This window comes from Micropterus dolomieu, linkage group LG12, assembly GCF_021292245.1.
Source record: "Micropterus dolomieu isolate WLL.071019.BEF.003 ecotype Adirondacks linkage group LG12, ASM2129224v1, whole genome shotgun sequence".
NCBI lineage: Eukaryota > Metazoa > Chordata > Actinopteri > Centrarchiformes > Centrarchidae > Micropterus > Micropterus dolomieu.
The window spans coordinates 22929743-22949487 of NC_060161.1; the positions used below are offsets into that span (position 1 = coordinate 22929743).

General features: G+C 41.4%; 2 protein-coding genes across 10 annotated transcripts in view; one reads left to right on the forward strand and one right to left on the reverse strand.

Annotated features, from left to right (window-relative positions):
* LOC123981106 (HAUS augmin-like complex subunit 3) overlaps nucleotides 1–19745 on the forward strand; it is a 125105-nt gene that overhangs the window by 77955 nt on the left and 27405 nt on the right. For 2 of the 9 annotated variants that reach the window (XM_046065753.1, XM_046065752.1), the window contains exons 30-32: nucleotides 4684–4796; nucleotides 14531–14608; nucleotides 15433–15565. In XM_046065753.1, the coding sequence (XP_045921709.1) occupies nucleotides 4684–4796; nucleotides 14531–14608; nucleotides 15433–15495 (254 nt within the window). In that variant the 3' untranslated portion in view covers nucleotides 15496–15565. Of the gene's footprint in view, nucleotides 1–381; nucleotides 598–4683; nucleotides 4797–4884; nucleotides 4965–14530; nucleotides 14609–15432; nucleotides 15566–19745 lie in introns of those variants that run through there. The other 7 variants (XM_046065759.1, XM_046065761.1, XM_046065755.1 and 4 more) reach the window with 6 other exon arrangements.
* nat8l (N-acetyltransferase 8-like) overlaps nucleotides 6938–19745 on the reverse strand; it is a 20610-nt gene continuing 7802 nt past the window's right edge. Inside the window, exon 3 of the mRNA XM_046065794.1 lies at nucleotides 6938–7479. Coding sequence (XP_045921750.1) covers nucleotides 7112–7479 — 368 coding nt within the window. The 3' untranslated portion in view covers nucleotides 6938–7111. The remainder of the gene's footprint in view (nucleotides 7480–19745) is intronic.

Consider the following 19745-nt stretch of genomic DNA (forward strand, 5'->3'; position numbering starts at 1 on the left):
CCTCAGGGCCCCTTTTCTCAAATTCCTCACCGTAGCCAAACTACCCCTGCCCCTACAGGTCCCCTAACCCCTGGTTTACAAAGATCCCATAGTTACAATTTTGCTCCCTTCCCCCCAGAAGTCCTTCCAGTTCCACTATCATGGCCAGCTGGTTGACCTGCCTGCCTCACCACAGCGTGGCTGTGTATCAGCCCCCCTGCTGTGCTTTGTGTGGGTCGGTTTCCTGGCAACAGGCCATGACAGGGCTCCAGGGCAGAAAGATCCCCTTGCACTGCAGCAGCTTGCTAAAGCTAGATAGCTCAGTCCAGAGCCACTGACATTCATGGCCATGCCTGGTGTGTGCTATAAGCTAACAGAGCGGTTGCTGTTGCTGTGTTTTAGGTTCTCTCTGATGACTTGAGAGTTCAAGCAGACAGGCAGGACAAGGAAGGCTGTGTCCGGACCCATCAGTGTGGGACAGAGACACCAAGGCTAAGGTGGCGTGCGCTGCAGCCCCTGAAAGTGGCGGCCATTAGTCCGCATGGGATTGTCATGAGGTAATACAGATGAAGACACCTGCACTACTGTAGAATCTCTTTATTAGTGCTGTAAATATCTTTAAAATTTAATTCCACAGTTCTTTTACAAAAGGAGTAAAAATGACCCCCTGATGCTATTTACAGTAAAATATACTTTACAACTTTACAGAAACTGAATTACAGATTCAAAGAAAGACTTTGAACCTCGCTTGTTAGAAAAGTCAACATGATTGAGACTTTAGATTCTGGCAGCTGCAATGTGTTTTTAATTGATTATTTTTAATTGTACTAACAGAGTGGTGGTAGTGAAGTTGCACTGAATACCGTGTTATAAGTTCACCGGAAGTCTTTTGTGGTTAGATAAAAGCTCAGTTAAGAGACTGACAGCAGATTGCACTTTCAGAGTGTGGCTACGCCATCTTTTTCCCGTCTGCTTGAACTGCTCATTCTTTAGCATCCATTATACCCCTCTTGTCATTTTCCCCATTTCCTTTGACATCTGTACAAATATGCAGAGGTACACCTGTGTATTTCGACTTCGAGTTTAAAAAAACACATCATTGACACCTCTTTGTAAAGAAAAATACAAAAAAACAGAAACATTTTACAATCAAACACCCCATCAGGCTTCGATATAATGAGTGGTAATGTCGCAATGCCAAAACTGTGGTGGCATCATTGCCACTAATTGGTACAGTATAAGGGATATAACATCAATGCAGCATTTTATGTATTCAATAAAATCATTGTTGATAGTATGCCAGTACTGTATTTTGTTGTTTTGTCTATTTGTTTGAATTTATTGCTTGATCAGATGGCACGTGGGCAGGATCTTTGCCATATAATAACCAAGTAAGTACAGGATTGTGTTGAACAAAAGTTAGCCACATAAGGAATAAAAATGCAGCAATTACTGTCACCTTTGGCAAATTTTCACCTCCATAAATAGCCATGGGTCGAAGTATACATAAGTTATACATCATGGTATCATGTCTTGTATATATGCTTATGACACATACAGCAGAAAGAGAATCTTTATCCATATTCTTCATAGGAAATGTAAAAAATCAAAACTATCTGTACTGTAATAGCAAAACAAGACACAGTTGTGCTACAAGTGCTTATGTGTTCTTGGCACCTGTGGCCTCAGTCCAATTGTGAGTCCTTCTGTATTTGCCACAGTAGAGCAAAATCCTCACCAGAGGGAGAGAGAGAGAGAGGGAGTCCATGCTGTGGAGCTCTGTTGCTGCAGACCTCCTCCCGCCGCCCCCTCCCCCCCATTTAACTGCCAATGTGGCACATTCCTCCCTCACCCCTCGCCCTCCTCGTTAGGTGGAACATTCCAGGCGACAGCCATCTTCTGAGACAAAAATATACTCCATCGGGATTGGTTAAAACCAGCAAAGATGACAGTTTGCAGAAAATAATACATTGACAATAGGTAGGATACGACTATTTACAATCACACAAAATGTCTAACACCTAATGTAGTGGTTTAGTCACTTAATGAAAGAACCAATAGCTGCTTTTCATCCTTTCCCCACCATTCTTCTCATTCATAAAGTAAAAAAAGCAACTGGGAAAGATTTAAAACATAAAAACCTTTTTAAGACCTTAAATGCTGGCAGTTTACATTCATGCCTGTGAGTGTTCTCCCCCAAGGCTGCTGAGCATAGACACACACCATCAACACACCCACAGGATCTGTACATTTGTGCAGAATTATATGCTCCTTCACCAGTTGATAAACTGAATGAAATACTGATCATGACAAATACTGATATTTTTAGTGTTTGGTTATTTTAACAGCCATGTTTTAGGATTTATAAAACTTCTGAAGTTGAAGCGTTAGCTTCAATTGCCTCAGCTTAGGCCTCTGTGTCTGCCATCAGAGAGAGAGCATCAGATGGTCATTCATGGACTCTAAAGCACTGTAAACTAAAAGAGCCTTCTTTATGCAGCATACCTTCTCAAACCTCAACCAATAGGACAGCACACTCGCATTCAAACAAATCACAGAAAACCAAATTTAAAAAAAAGTGTGAGATTGTTTTTGGATTGTACATCAGCAGAACATTTCAGAGGAATGGTTTGTAACTAAATTTACACTCTGGTAGAAGTTGCATACAGTTTAATTACTACATTCTAACATTACGTATGCAATACCAGTTTTAAATGGGAGGTGATACTTCACAGGGCATTGCATTCACATGAAGTAGAAAACAGACATTGCTCAGACTAGAAATAAATGCATTATAGTCAGTGCACTTCATTTTTACAATTCTAAATCACCCTTTAACTACCTTGAGCCATGCAGTCCACAAGATATTTTAACTCCAGCATTTGCTTCCAGTGCATAAGGCCTTGGCAAAGGCATTTTTAATGATATTACCTTTGTTCATATGTACCAGTATGGATAATAACTTCTCCAGAAAATACATGAAGGAGTGTCTTAAATTTCATGTGGCAGAAACTGAGATTGGGAGCAGCAGAAATGGCTCAGAACTGACGGACTTCACGTTCTTCCACAAGATCCAGACCACTATTTTTTTTTTATTTTTTTTTTACAACCACCTCAACAGTGTCCACCTCTCACTCTCAACCTTCGGACCTCACCCAAGTCTTTAAAGAGTGGGTTTAGTCATACATTAAGGACCAAAACACACTGGCAGTAATAACTGACTCCAAATGTGTCTCAGCTGTGGTGTTTCTAAAGCCTCAGCTCCACTGACCCCTACATTTCACAACAAATTTTTCTTCAGGTGATGGTTTATAGTCTGATTCTTATATTTGGAGAGAAACCAGAACCTATTTCTGTATAGTGTTCACACTGTAGTTTTGCTGTTGTCTACTGTTACCATTAGCTTAGTGGGAAGTTTGTAAGTGCCCTATGAAGGTCAGTGGTAGCTGTTGCTCCTGAAACGTCACAAAATACAGCGGGGTCCTCTTTTGACTCTCCAGCATCTTCAAAGCAGACGCATCAAAGTGGTATGAGGCATCCTCCACATGTTCGCCCGGTGAAAACATCTCATGTGTTTTTGAAAACTGTCTGATGCTTTCAGTGCAATTGTGCCTTGCTTTTACTTTGCAGAATTTAAATTAAATTAGGTCAGCTCCAATTAAAAGACAAAGGAGTTGTCGGTAGCTAAGCCTGCTCCAAACGTGACTCGGGCACATTGCTTGAACAAACGGAGGGAAGGGGAAGAAGCTTTAGTTTTATGGGACATCAACCGCTTAAAGTAGCTAAGGTCAACTTTTGTCCATTCTGGGTGTTATGTAAGGTACATCCCTAAATAAAAAAATATATATTATGGAAAGAAAGTTCGATGCAAAAGAAGCATGTACGTACTGTCTAGTTTTAGGCATTTAGCTTACATAGATGGAGGTCCAGTAGGGTTTGAGGACACTTTTGACAGGAAACGGCTTTGACAGTCACTGAAAACCATTACACTACCCTGCTACCTGTTTTCTTTATCTGCTTATGATAAATTTGGCAAAGGACTTGAATTTGAATCACTTGATGCGCGTAAACATTCTGCACTATGTACTGCATGGGAATACATTTTTCCTCTGTCATCATTTGTTGAATGCCCATTGATGATCTTAGTCCTGCGAAGTGTTTGGGAACCTTTCCACAAGCTGGTTTAATAGAAGAAGAGCTGCGATACTTTCAATCATATGTCCTCACTCCCCTAATAAAGGGTAAAAAACATAACTTTTCTGTCCTCCAGTCAGTGATGGATAAATCTGAATGTCAATAGCCACTTTCAAATTGAGCAAGGCTTTAAGAATAGTGTACAACTTCTAAACAACGGTTGGCTACCTCCTAAAGATTCATGAGCACTGGCCTGTGGCTGGTATTAATTTCACATCCTTGTCTTGATTGCAGAGAATTCAAATAATTTAAAATAAACCATTATAAAAAATGTACAACTCTATGGTTCCACTGTATGCCTGTGCTAGGAGTTTCTCCCCTAAATGTTATATTTGCATTCAAAGACACATTTCATGCAAATGGTACAATTATCTTTTTTTTTTCCCAAACAAAGAAACACACATTTCTTTTATATGTTGATTCTAAAAAATAAGTTTTGTTTCTTTATATAGATATATATGTCGTATATATCGTATATAAAGCAGTACATTTTTTTCTACACTTTTCCAGGGCAGGCACCGTACACACACCGGGTACAGAGGCATGCCACACTTGCATTGCTTTTTGCATTCTACAGTTGGTTGGCTGGCAGGCATGATGTCATCCAGGCAGTGCTGCCGTTGGTGAGTACGCACACACACACACACACACACACACACACACACACACACATTTTCTCTCTCACTTTCTGTGTCTTCTGCATCACACCAGATACTCATACGACCATACATCATCCTTGCAACCCAGCACCAGCCAGTCCTGGAGCGTCACACTGCCTAGATGACATCAGGGTAAGGGCAGGGTCTAGGGTTGGACCAACAAGCTTCAAGTGGAATAATAAAAGCAGTGCAGCAAGGCTCTGTGGCGCATGCAGACATGGGCAGGGAATGGGTGTGGCCTGGGGCAGGGAAGGTTAAAGGTCAGTGGAGGGTGTGCAGGGTTTAAATGGAAGGTGTGGGGTCTAGCCCAGGGTTGCAGACAGATTAATGAATGGGGAGAGTTTGGGCGGGAAAGGGTGGCAAGGCAAGGAGGGTCAGTGCTAATTTCATGACAATTACATTTATATTCAATTTTTTTTCATCTTTTTTTTATATTATGTGATTTTTTTTGTTGTATTTTGCTTCATATTTTACTTTTTACCAATGGTGTGATGACAGAACTTAGGCTTAGAGTCGTGGATGGCTGAATATACTGCTGGTTGTATGGTCGGAGGATGGGAGATGGAGAGAGGTGTTATGGGAGAAACTTTGACGTTTTGTTTGCTACACGAGTTTTCAACTGTATACACAATATAAATACATGGGGAATACTAATGCCAATATATTGGTGTAAATTATTATTTGCTGTTTGTGCTCAGTTATGTACTTTAGGTTTGCAAGTATTGCTAGTAGTCATGTCTTACCCAAGTTGTTCCCCAATAACTTGGATTAAGTATGTGGAGTGTAGACTGCAGCTACTATTTGTTTAGGTTTTGTCAGTTAAATTTGCATATTACAATGTGGTAATATGTGTTTAAAGTTATAAAATTACTAATTGTCAGTCAAATACTAAACATATTCAAAATGTTAGAATTGATCTTTCTTCAATCAATAAACATTTTATAAGTACACATAGGAAGTGTTTAGTTAGATAATACTTGACTCTAGCAAGGAAGGTGCGTGTCTGTTCACGCAAAATAAAAATAGTTGAGACATTGTTGAGACATGGTCTGATGTCTGACCATAGCTCATCAAACACACACGCACACACAAACACACACAGTCACGCACACTCTGAACAGTCAAGCGTACATACATCCACAAGCTCTGACATGCAGCTATATTGTATCTTAGGATCTGTCAGTGTGACGCTGCAGCGAGAAAGTTACACCCTTCATTCACCTCAACCCAATCACAGACCCTCTCCACAGCTCTGGTGAGAAAAGCAGTGGTTAACTGATGATAGGAAACAGTAGGAGGGAAGGAGAGATCCAATCAAATAGTCAGTGAGGAGAATGAAGAGGAGGATGTGTGAGGAAGATGCACTGTGTTGTTTCAAATCCATCCAGGACGCAGGATACACAGTGCATATTCCGGTAACCATCCTGCCATCCTTTTCTCTCACTATGGGGGTCAGTAACACACTCTCGCTGTGCTTCAATATGGTGTCTTGAGCGATTGGCTAAAAGCCAAAATGACTTGATTTGTGTGTGTGACCATGCTCTGTGTACAGTGCACACACAAAATGCAACATTGCAGAGATTTTTTTGTAAAAGAGAGTGTCTACCACAATCTCCCCCAGCACTTCTTTTTGTGTGTTTTGCTCTGGAGGAAGCCATATCGACCCCTCCCAACCCGTCCATTGCTCTGTCCACCCCCCCCAATGAAACCGAGTGCAAATATTTAATGGCACTGCCCTGCTTCTGATAAATTCTGCTATGGGAAAATTAGGAGAATGTGGGAGGGAAGGGAAGGCTTGAGGTAATGGGGGAAGGGTAAAGAGGGCATTGTTGAATAATAATGATGAGGAGTATTGATCAGAGTCACATGATCTTAAAACCAAAGGGACAGGGGAGGGTGCCTACTTGGGGTGCCAGTTAGATGTCTTCTATAAAAGCCAATTTTTTTTCTCCCACAATGGAAAGGGAGGGATAAAGGTACAAAAAATATCTTAATAAAATAGAGGAAAAGAAACAAACTCTTATTTAAAATGTAAAAGTATAATACAAAAACAACAGCAACAAAAGCATAATAGTAATGAAAACGTTAGTGACTTTAAAGATGAAATAGTAGAAGTGTTAAGTTGTACTCGGAGTTATCTCTAATGACACAAAATAAATAAAAGCTGTCAGAGGAGAGGATGCGGTCGGGGCTCTCAGGTGAAGGAGGGTCGTTGCTCTCTCTCTCTGTCCCTCGCTTTCTCCATCTCCCCCTCTCCATCTCTCTCTCCCTGTCACCTCTCACTCCTCACGGAGCTGCAAGCGGTAGCGGCTGTAGCGGATCTGGAAGAAGAGCCTCTGCAGCGGCGAGCGGTTCATCCCAGGGAGCCTGTAGTCCTCGCTCTGGCCCGTTTGGCGGAAGCCCAGCGACTCGTACAGCTTGTGGGCGGCCAGCTTGACAGCCGTCGTGCCGAGGACCACAGCGGCGTAGTTGTTGCGCACGGCGAACTCCAGAACACGACGACCCAGTGCCTTTGCGATGCCTTTGCCACGGTAGTGGGAGTCCACCGACATGCGCCGCAGCTCAACCGTGTTTTCATCCTCACGGCCTTGCGCAGCCACGATCCCAACCACACGTCCATCAAGCACTGCCACCCAGAAACAGGAGCCTGGCAGAAACAATAAGTTTGATAAAATTAGGTTGGTCTCTATGAGCAGACTGTTGTCAGAGGCTGTAGTTAAAGATACAAGTATTAGTTCAACATTAACCATCAAATAGTTCAAAGAGAGAAAGCTGGAGCCAGCAGCCAGGTAGCTTAGCTTAGCATAAAGACAGGAAATAAGGGGAAATAGCAAGCCTTGCTTTGTCCAGTGGTAACATAATTGGTATGTAGTAGTGTAAAATGACAGGTTGTGGTTTAACCGACATGTCTAATGTGTTTAGTAGTGAGCTGTATAGGTGGTGCTATTTCCAGTCTTTGTGCTAAAGCTAATCTTCTCATCTAACTCGGCAAGAAAGCTAACAGGTATATTTCACAAAACATCAAATGATTCCTTTAAGATATAAAGGTAAAGAACAGGACCCTAAAGTCTTTAAGCATCAGTGAAAAACATTTTTTATGAAGAGGTAGTTAAGGTAGAGACCTTCACACTCATCTGCTCCAATATACTGTGAAGCTCCAGATCATATTTATCAAATCTCTCTCAGAAATGTCGAATCGAAATACTTTCTATGGTTAAACATTTGCTACTTGAGAGAAATTCATGCCCCAAACACAAATCACATGGGACTTAATTGAACAAAATATACACCGTGAGTGGCCTCAAAAAACAAACTAATATTTTGGATGGATGAAAGGAATAAGTAGAAAAACAACAGTGGTTGAATGAGACTGTTTAGCACCATAAACTCGAATCATAATTAACGTCCTGTGTTTCCATTAGCAGGGAGTAGATGAAGGAGGAGGGCAGACACTAGCCACTCAATGAGATGCTGCTGATTAAAAGCGCAGGCATGACGGAGCGGCCACTTAGGGCTCAACGTGTAGTGGAGCAGAGACTGATCTCATAGGACAGAGTTTTGGGGATTGAATAAATATATTTAGGAATTTCCAAGTTTACAAAATAGTGTTGCGGAAATTGAATCTTATTTTGTCATGTTAAAACTACATAGTGTGTCTGTGGGCTGTATCCCAAAGCGATAAATCAGACACTGGCAACAGACAGATAAAAAGACTAACACACATACAGACAGACAAACAAGGTTAGACCAATGCCAATAAAAGTCAGCAGCCAATGCTCCTCCACCAGAGTACCGCTAAGATCTTGAATATCAACCCTCTATGTTCGTGCTGCTGTTCCTACGCTGTTCACTTTGACACAGAGTGATTATGCTTATGAAATATTTTGCTTGTGAGATAATAGTTTAGGATTGTGGAACAAAATTGTTGACAAAATGTATTTCATGTCGACCTTTAGAGCTACAAAAAAACTCCCCCTACAGAGAAAAATGCTAACACAAAAAAAAACCCCTACGTTATCCATAGTCCCCGCATTACCCTGGCCCAAAACAGCTGAAGAATCACCAGTTCACAGGTTGATAAATATGTGACTAACAGCGCAGAGAAAAATGTAAATATGTCATTTATTCCCCTTTGAACCTTAATCAGGCAGTTTTAAATGGACATAGCTTGTAGGGTGCATACCCTTGCTTAATTTCCTTTACCGATCGTAATCTTTCAAGGAAAGGGACGCTCTTTTTTATTATGTAACCATGTTGAAACAGCCTTTCCATCAATGTCAGCAGGATTTACAGCATGTGTTGGCAGCGGTTACATGGTTTTGTACTAAAATGCCATCTGTATGTTATAGATAAAGTTAATCTGAATATTACATGACTGGCAGCGGCTGACCTGCAGACAGTAAAAATTTGTGTTCATCTGTCCTAGCTCTCTCTTTTCTTGCTTTTACACATAACCTCTTCTGGTTTTCATTTCTGCTGAATCTCTCACTCTTACACACACAAACAGGCAGTGGCATTAACATCATGCTTCTGCTGGAGTCCCGTGTGTTAGGGGGGATTTGATGCCCCTGCAGGCCTGTGTTAAGCTGATCCGGAGGCTTCTGTTACTGAATCAAACAACTGCCATGTAGGTTGCAGCGGCAACAGGAAAACCAGAGGACTCCCCACCCTGGGAGCTAAACAGGGATATGGCATCACTGCGTGTTTCACTAATCTGTTTGGGGAGCTGTGATTTTGAATTATACGCGGGAAGGTTCATATACTCCTTGAAGTGCTGAAAAGCTCCCTAAAGAATAATCTGTTTAACTAAAAACAACACATGAGAGTGTCCTGTTGCGCTAGCTGAGACTTTGTAGATTCACCCTCAAATCCAATTTTGGTGTTAGGTACGGAGACACTAGCAGGAAAAATGTGCACGCAGGAAGTGACTGATCAGAGATTTTATCTTGTTCGCTGTCTCTGAATAAATGTGGGTCAGATGACTGTGCAGTTTACTGACATTACATTTCTGGATAATAAATGTCTTTCACCCTTATAAAAAAGGGTGATTATGTGGAGCTTTGATGTAAATCTGAATCACGCAGGCAATCTATTAAAGGTCCAGTGTGTAATATTTCGGAGGATCTATTGACAGAAATGCAATATGCTATCCATAACTATGTTTTCAGCGGTGTATAAAGACCTTACATAATGAACCGTTATGTTTTTGTTACCTTAGAATGAGCCATTTATGTATTCATACACGTGGGTCCTCTTACATGGACGACGCCATGTTGCTCCGTCATGTTTCTACAGTAGCCCGAATGGACAAACTGCTCTACAGAGCGTGTTTCATCACTACGTTGAATACGTACAAAAAACGAGCAGAAGAAGAAGAAGTGGGAGTAGTAGTCAACTGGTTTGTTAGAAGTAAGAAGAGAAGCGAAATTTGGACAGATGCAAGACCACATGTATTTAACACAAGAGCCGAGAGCGTGTCATCCATCGTAACTTCTCCTCCAAGCTTGGAAAGGGAGGGGTGAGCAGTGATTGATGGTGCATTCATTGTAATCGGAATCTTTTTTCCTCCCAAAAGAGGAATAAACTGAACATATGATATAAAGAAGTATACAGAACAGTATACAAATAAATAAAACTTTGCTAGGGGTTGTCTATATTATATAAAGATATTTAAAGAGGACCATATGTTGACAGTTTTCACTGCCATTTTGTTGTTGGATTTAAAAACTAAATTGATATAATGTGCAACCTCATGGTCAAAAAGTACAAAGTTAGTTTTTTTTACTGCTGAATTTACAATTTATTAAATCCTCGTGCAAGAAAAACAGTCTATGCCGGTCTGTAATTTATTAATGCTAAGTACTAACAAAAGAAATCATAACCATTCATGCACAAAAATAACTGTAGGTTGTAGTTTTTACTCGCACATCGTAAATTATTCTTCTAGTTCACACGTATCAATTTTATGGGCAAATGCATGTGAAATACTCTGTTTAGCAACATATCATCCGTCCTGAACCCATCGCGCTGCTTGAGTTTAGATACCTTGGTACAGCGGGGAACAATTTAAGGGTGACACCCAACCAGAAACAACGCTGATCTGAATACGTTTGACCGCCAATGTGTCCGGTAGCCTTCCAACATTTAGCCGCCAATCGTTAAATCTACCCGCATTTGGTGCTCGGCGGGTGTTAATTGCCAACCCTGACGTGAATGCACAGTGAGTCGTTTGTTGCAATTCGTAACCCTCACCACTGGATGCCACTGAACCTTTAAAGTTTTATGTGATTAATTGTCTCGCAGCCTTCGCTAACGGTATGGAATGTTTCATTATAGGCAGCTGTATGTCAAAGCTGAAGTGTCAGCTCCTGTGGCCGATACTATTATTTAGTGTGTGTGTGTGTGTGTGTGTTGGAGGCGTAGGAGGGGGGGATACACTTCCATAAAGCCCTCCTGACCATCTGTCTGAACTGAGCCTGTGCCATGAATGAGGACAGCACAGGAACACGCGCCAACCGCCTCTCTGCCTATCAGGCTGTGTGTATAACTTAACTCTGTGTCTCAAAAACATCACTTGGATCACATGGGACAATGACCTACACTAAAAAAACAACAACTCAGAAGTATTACTTGTCTCCTTGTCCCTCCTCCCTGACTGTGCTTTTCTAGTGAAAGCTGAGCAGGGTATATTGGCCTCTAAGCTTCCTGACATCATGGCACTTCACATCTGCTGCATCTGACACTGCTCCTTTTAAACTGCATGGATTTAGTGAGCTATCATTGTTTCTGCTGGGAACTGCACTTCCTGGAGATGGAAAGAGAGAGAGGGAGAGAGAGACAGAGAGAAATGGAAAGAACAAAAGAGAGAAGAGAACGTTATTCTCCAAAAGGCCGTTTATATGCTAAACAACTGCATGTTCTCATTGTCACTATGAGTAAGCTAGCATGCTGATGTTAGCATTTAGCTCAAAGCACCGCTGTCCAGACGTAGCGCCTCACAGAGCTGCTAGCGTGGCTGCAGACTTTTAGTGTTGTTAAAGATGCCTTACAGCCCAGCAGCTGGGACAGGATATGATAAAGTAACTTAGAATTGTTGTTGTCAATGTTAGCTTTCTAGCATCATGACTTCGGTGTGTGTGGGCAGTTTTGCTGGTTGTCATAAGAATAAATGATGGATGCAGACATTTTTGTGTCTGTCTGTGGTTTGGGGAAATAGGAGAGTCGTCAAGTGGCTGATATTGAAGAGAATATTGAGATAAAAGTGTACATAAACAACAAGACCTTTAGCCTCACCTACGGCACAAATGGACTGTTTTGCGATGGGCCAATCTCTCTTCTTTGCATCGTTCTTCCTGCTCGTATCTACCTTCCCTCTTTCCTGCTAAATACTGCAGGTTACAATATATGAGGGAGAAGCTGCTTTGCCCTGCATCTCACCACGAGATTGATTAGTGAGGGAATGAATAGGACTCTGTTTTCCAAAAAGACTGTTGTGCTTTTGAGCAAGTCACTGATGCTCCAGTGCAGCAGCTCACTGCTGAAGAGTAGAGTTTAATACAGTATTAACACAGTGCTCCGCCCATGTTTTAGTGTGCGTTAACTGTGTCCGGAAAGTCCTATGAATGAGCTTAGTCACTCAGAAAGGGGAGTTAGAGAAAGAGCGGGACAGTGAAGAAGAAGTCATTCATCTGTCCTCTCTGAGTGAGCAGAGGAAGAGCGAGGCGAGGCTTCTGTGTCAACAGTAATAGTGATGAGCCTGAAAGGGTCCATTATTGCTGCTAGGGCATACAAACATGGCGGGGGGGCTGGGAAGACAGGAAATCTAGCATTATTAAGGGGGGGAAGGGGGACGTGAACAAAACAGATGATCTCAAGACAAGAAATAAATCAAGGCAGAGTGAAGGCGAGGAAGAATTTTGGAAATCATTCTTACACAAGCAAAAATCAGATTCTTAATGCAACAGATCTAATTTCTTCAACTACTTTACAAGGATATTAATATGCCTCCATGCTTGTGTGTGGGAGTGTTAAATGCTGGCTGATATTGTGATATGAACCCTGTATCAAAACTGAAAAATCGCACTCAGACAATTGCACACACACACACACACACACACAGCAGCAGTTTTTTTATGGTGTCTAACAAGATTATTTTCTTTTCCTTCAGATGAAACCTAGAGGGCTAATTCAGTTGATAAGCGTTCAGTCTAGACGCTGCCTCTCTGCGCTGTAGTTCACTCACTGTGAGCCAAGCGCTGTCCTAAACACTCTGTGGGTGTAAGCCCTGACGAAAGCTCATAAGTGGCTTGACTCTATTCTCTGTGTATTGTTTCAATTTTCTTTGTGGTCTAATAATTAAATAGTGAGTGTGTGGTTATTTTCATATGTCTCCGCAGCACGTGTGTCATTGGTACATTAAGCACCAGTGATTTATGTGTCAGGAGTGGTTCCGGGTTGAAACGGTTGCATCACTGTGACCCTGCTGTGCGTTAAATGATGAGTAGGCATTGCTGCTGGTGTTGTATACTTGCGGTGCAATGTCAGACTATGTTAAAGCATCATTTTCTATCCTAACAATCAATTTTGGTTCTTACTTCGCTAAAGACAAGTCTCTGTTGTCCTTTGGCTACCAAATAAAATCATATAGGGCCAATGGACACAAAACAAATCATCAAAAGAAGCTTTTCTTGACATTTGCTTTGTCATACATGTATTTCTTTTATAATATGGCCTTGACCTAAAAGCGTTGAGTTAGGATATCAATTTGGTTTTGCTTTAGAGAAATTAGACAGGGGGTTGCAGCCAGCTGGTAAAGAGTGAACAAAGGTCTGCTGCAAGAGAAAAAAAGAGACAAATTTAGTTTATTTTGATGTACTTTGAATCTTTATCTTTTTCTTTTTTTTAATGCTCAACTTTCCCTTTTAAAAGAGAAATGCTTAAGAAATGCTAATGAGTATTGTTTAGTCCTTTACAACACCCACCCTTCCTCATGTCCTGCCATAAAAGCACACACACTCACACACACGTACACACCCTCCTCCTCACGTCAGAGGAGTGCATGCTGGGAGTATGGATTAGCCTGTCACGTAACCGACACGTCAGCATTTTGTTCCTCCGGACAGAGGACACACTTTCCAGATGTGTACATAAAACACACAACAATGTAATAACAGAAAATGAATAATTCATGGGTATTAAAGCCTGGAGTTACAGTAGAAGAAGAAGAAGAAGCCTTTGACGTCAATTTAGCCTTTAAACAAAACCCGATATGCAAAACGCTCACGTAGCCTTGTGAGTTACATTTCCATTTGCCTCCCCTTTCTTCCCCGGTGTCAAAGGCCATCAGGCTGGGCTTCACACCAATGTGAAAAATGTGACTCTAACCTATTACATCTAGACCTACGCATAGTGTTCCTGTGTAAACCAAAACCAAGCTAGTTTGGCTGAAAGTACACACAAGAAATCTATCGCCTATTAATAACTGATGATGACTGATTGAGCGTTGTCACCAGAGGGTCATGGTGGTGACAGATTGCACAAAGCTGCATTAATGAAGCTGCGGTTGACACGTCATCCACTATTTCCAAAGAGTGTCTTTGTTAGGCATTGATTCAAGCAGAATGTGAAACAATAGATACTCATGTTCATGTACTTGCAGCGTGCGGCTAAAGTAACAGCTGTGTTCTCCTGTTCCTCAGTATGTACAGGCTGTACAGGACGTGGAGGACAGCATGGCCAACATTGTGACGAGGTTTTGGAGTGGCGATAATCTGAAAGTATGTGATTTGGATGTAAATCAATCATGGAATCATGTGTCTCTGGATAGTACATTTGATTCTGCTTTTATCTGATGGGTTTGTCTGCTTTTGATGGTATTTGTACTGCAGCCTCATGGTTAATAGGAATAGTCTGACATTTTGGGAAATACTCTTATTTCCCATGTTTCCTCTCTTTGTGCTAAACTAAGCTACCGGGCTTCATATTTAGTGTAGAGACATGAGAGTTCTCATCTAACTCTCTAAATAAATAAGCATATTTCCCAAAATGTCAAACAACTCCTCTAATACCGTCGTCCTGCTCGGGCTGCAACGTATTTTCGATGTTGAGTAATATCTTGATTGTCTTAACGATTAATTGTTTCTAAGATGTCAGAATAGTGAAATATGTCCATCAGAGTTTTTGAGAGCTCAAGGCAGCGTCCACAAATAGATTTTTTTGTACAACCAGCAGCAGAGACGACAATATAAAACTAAAAGCAGTACATTTTCACATTTGAAAAACTGGAAACAACAAATATTTGTATTTTTTTTTTTTCCTTGAAAAGGGACTTGAGTGATTCACCTATCATCAAAATATTTGATGGCTGATGAGTCTACTTGACTAATTGTTGCAGCTCTTCCTTCTAGATGTCTGTGAATATTATTGTTTGTGGATGTGTAGAATATTTCTGTTACTTTAACCTTTGAACCTGCAGCATAACATTCTGCTGTTTCTGTTGAAGTGAATGTAATTGTCGACTGCCACCGATAAATGAACGTTTGAATATTAAATTACATTTTCCTGTGTTTTCTATTTTCTGTTCTTTTTTTTTTTATACGAGACTGAAGGCGGTTTCCTTGGCTGGGCGGAAACATCACTTCCTCAGTGCCAGGATGATGGATAACCCACTTGGCCACTGCAGCACCTTCAGCGTAAATGAGAAATGAAGAGGAAGAGGAGGAGAAGCGATACAGGTGGGAGAGAGAAAGAAGAAAATGCTGGAGGGAGAGGAGAGGATAGAAAGGAGGATGTCTTATTAATCTGAGATGCTCAGCAGTCAGATATACACCCAGGAGATCCTTTTGTCTGTGTGTGAACCAGCACACTGTTTATTTCTCTTTCCGTCTCACACATTAAGATAAATCTTACAGTTGAGGAGCACACCCCTCCTACAGATGCCCCCATTTTCTATCTAGCACTCACCTTCCCTCCCTTCACATATTTTCTCTTCCTCTCCCTCTCTCTCTGTCGTTCAGAGCTAAAAATGAGCACAGCAGCCCCCCCCCCCCCACACACACACACACACACACACACACAGAGACACACATAAAGCCACAATGAAACTAGCAGGTATTATAATGTCTCCTACATTGATGAGGGCCTGCAGTGGCCATGACGCCTCATTAAACAGCTAGTATGACTGAGTGGGTATCACTTCCAGCCGGGGAGGATTTGGCTCTGTGTCTAGTGTTGCCCTCGTTATATTACATTCACGTTTTAGGCACTAAGCTGCCTCACACTGACCTATAGTGATTTAGTAAGAAGAGTATGAATGCAAGCGAGGGGGTGTGTTGTCCGCCTACTGCCTGAACATGAGGAGAAACCTCCTCCTTTCGGGATTCACAATTCATTTTACAGGTTTCTCTTTCCTGAAAAGCGGTTTAAAATATGACCGTCTTTTGTCCCTCTGGGTTTAAGTGTGGCGGAGAGTCGTAGTAACAGTAACTCCGACATTTATTTCCTACGAGAGGAGGGAACCACCGTGTGAACGCTGTTTGATGAGATAGGCAGTGACATGAAACCAGCCCCGTGACACAATGAGAAATGCAACTGAACATAACAGTAAAGGTGGTGTTTGCTTCTGTTGCCTGGAAAGCTACCAAAAATTTCAGGATTTTAGCTGCTCACATATTTAAAAAAGATTTTTACCTTAGTAGCCCAAGACATCCAAAAGGCTAGCCTGCTAGTCTGCTCTAGCCTGTTCATGATAGTATGCAAAAACCAAAATCTTCAGATTACATTTTACTAAAATATGCTTATAGATTATATATGTAATTTGTATTTTATATGTGTAATTTTAAAAAACATTTTTATACACAAATAATGAACAGAAGTAAACAAGTCATGTTGTGTCTGCAAGACTGTCTCCAATCCTCCAGAAGGAGTTGAGTTTACCAAAGAGAGGCTTCTTATTTGCGCCCGACAAAACACAGACTCCTGCAACTGGTCAATAATTTCATGACACTGTTTGTGTTTTGTTTTAGATTTAATGTAACACTGTGGACGTTTTTGTTGAATCTAAATCAGATGTTCGTTGTTTGGAGGAACCTGAAAGTCACAACACAACCACATGGATTAATAAATGTATATATTGTTAGGATTTTTCAGTGCACAAGTACAAAGAGATCAGATTAGTGTCATAAGAGTCAGCTGCTCGCGGATAAAGACTTACTGTTAAATATGCTTTGTAGCTGTTAACACACCATTGGTGGACTTATTGATTGCCAGATTGACTTGTTATTGGTTTATTGCTTCCAAGGAAGGCCAGAGAAAGATGGCTGGGAAGAGGAGGAGTCAGAGTGTACCAAGAGATTTGTAGCAGCAGATGTTGTATTTTAATTGCATGAATTAAAATTTTGTCAAGCTGCTACTGAACAGTTGAATTTGAATAATGGACTTTTAGAAGCAGTAAGAGTTGTAATCCTTTCTAAACTCAACATGACTTCTTGTGAAATCTGAACAATGAGAGTATTGAATTTGGAAAGTTTAATTCAGTCACAATAAGCTTCAAATGATTCTAATTTCAGACTGAGCTTTAAATTCAATATGGATCAATTGGCGTATAAAACTCGATGTGTTTTCGTTAAGGAAACAAGCTTTTTGTCTTTTTTTTGTACAACCATATACATTTATACTCCCAGCCATTGTTCCTTCAATTTGCTTTGCAGCCTCTCCACCTACACACAGTCACACACGCACTTTATTATGAGGCAGATGAAAGAGGTGACAGCTGGCCTTAAGTAGCAGCGGAGTGAGTGATCGCAACACACACACACACAGAGGAGATACGTGCATTGATCGGTGTAGTCGCTCCATGTGTACAGCGACATGTGGCTCAGGTCGGCTCACTTAGTCCTCCTCTGTTACCTCCTCTGTTAAGCAGTTTGATATCAGTGTCCACTTAGTTTATTTAGTTCATATTTTGCTTGTCAAAAAATGCTCTCCCTCTTTCTCTCCCTTTCTCCCTGTCTTTGAATCTCTCTTCCTGTCTGCATTTAAAGTAGTGTTGCTCCTTTAAGTTGATTAATTGCTGGTTGCAGCAATACAACATTTATATTCTATGGTGCACCAACTCATCATCCACCAAGCCACAAGAGTTATTAAACACAGATTAAAAATTATGTTTTAAGCTCGAAAAGATGGAGCATGTCAAGATTTCATTCCCTCAAAGACGCACACACACACACACTCTTATCAACACCTTGCACTCGGTCCTTATGTTACCTCATTGCAAAAACTTTTTCAGACACATGCTGCAAACTCTCAAACATTAATCTTGACTGTTATTTATTGAAGAAACTTTTTTTGCAGTGCAGTGCAGAGATAATCCCTTAACAAGTACATTTCCAACTTGTTTCTAGAGTTCACCTACCCGGTCTTCATTGTGGACATTCTGAGATAAGCAAACACAATATAGCACATACTGCGAAACTCTGCTGAACAGCTAATTTAGCTACTCAATAGAAGCTAGTTTGGCAAATCGCACCGACTGTTTTGTGGTTGTTGAATGCCCTTAATATCTGATTCTAGCAACGACAATATGAGACTGATTTCCATCCCCACGCTCAGGTATGTTACTGTTACACGTTTTCTTTGAATAGGTCTTGTGATTTTGTGCTGCTGGCAAGCCAAAAAATGGATAAAAGAAAGAAGAATTTCCTGGTTGATTTTGGAGACGCCCTAATTCCCCTACTGACGTTGACAAAATAGAGGTTTAATTGCCCTGAAAGCTTGGTTTCAAATAGGTTTTTCTCTGTAACATCAAATATTTGTGACTAAATAAGCAAAAGTCCAAAAAAATGGGGGGAAAAATGGATGTTATTTACATGGAGATCAAGTCAAAAAGTAGTTATTAACATAAGCACACAACCCTACAACTGTCATCAGATTTTAAATAAAATGTTGCTAAACTCTGATTGATGCATGGAAGTATGTCAATTCGCCCTTTTCCAACTGAGCCCCACCCACCTTAAACCAGCAAGAAGAGCTCAGAGAAAAACACAGAAATCTGTCATGTCAAATAGCCAACGCTTGTTTGCTTATGTAAGAAGCTGATGGGGAAAATATGTTTTCAGGACCTTTTAAGTTCAACAAGCAGTCTTTGGGACATAATTACACACTCCTACGTGCTACCTGCGGTGCCACCCTGTACACACAAACAAAACAACATAACACAACAAATGACAGCTACGTGAGAGGTGCCTCTCCATCAGGACTGCACTGTTGGTGCCCAGGTGTCATCCACCCCCCCCCCCCCCCCCCCCCCCCCCCCCGGGCCCATTCACTTTGCATGGATACAATCATTAGCATTGTCCAAGAGCAGCGGTGCCTGACTCCCTCTAAACCATCACGGCCCTGCAGCAATAATGGGAATGCTAAATTGCAATTGTGTATGCAGTGGATTACCAGGCCAGGGGGGCACAATGTCCGAGAGAAAGAGACAATGGGTGGCAATTGACTGGCTTAACCAACACCTGCTTTTTATATTGACCACGTGGCTTGGGTTAACAGGGGATAAATGTGTCCAAGAAGTTACAGGGCAAGGGAGATGGATGTATGAAAATGTGTCATGTGTTAAACGATTGGCCATCGCTCACACCTCAAAACTCAACCCCATGACCAGAATTAATAGTCTGAGATGACACTAGAAGTGGATTGATATTTCCAATTACAAACTTTAGTGGAGGAAATGAGCCTTGCCGACACCAAGTGTACTGCAGAAGGTGTATCAGCAGTTTTCTCCGAGCGATCAATAGCCCTGTGATGCAACCACCCCCTCCGCCCATTACTGAGTGAAGCCCAGGGAGGAAGCGAGTGAGTGGGGAATGAGACAGAGAGGAGGAGAGGTGGGGGGGGGGGGGGGGGGGGGGGGGG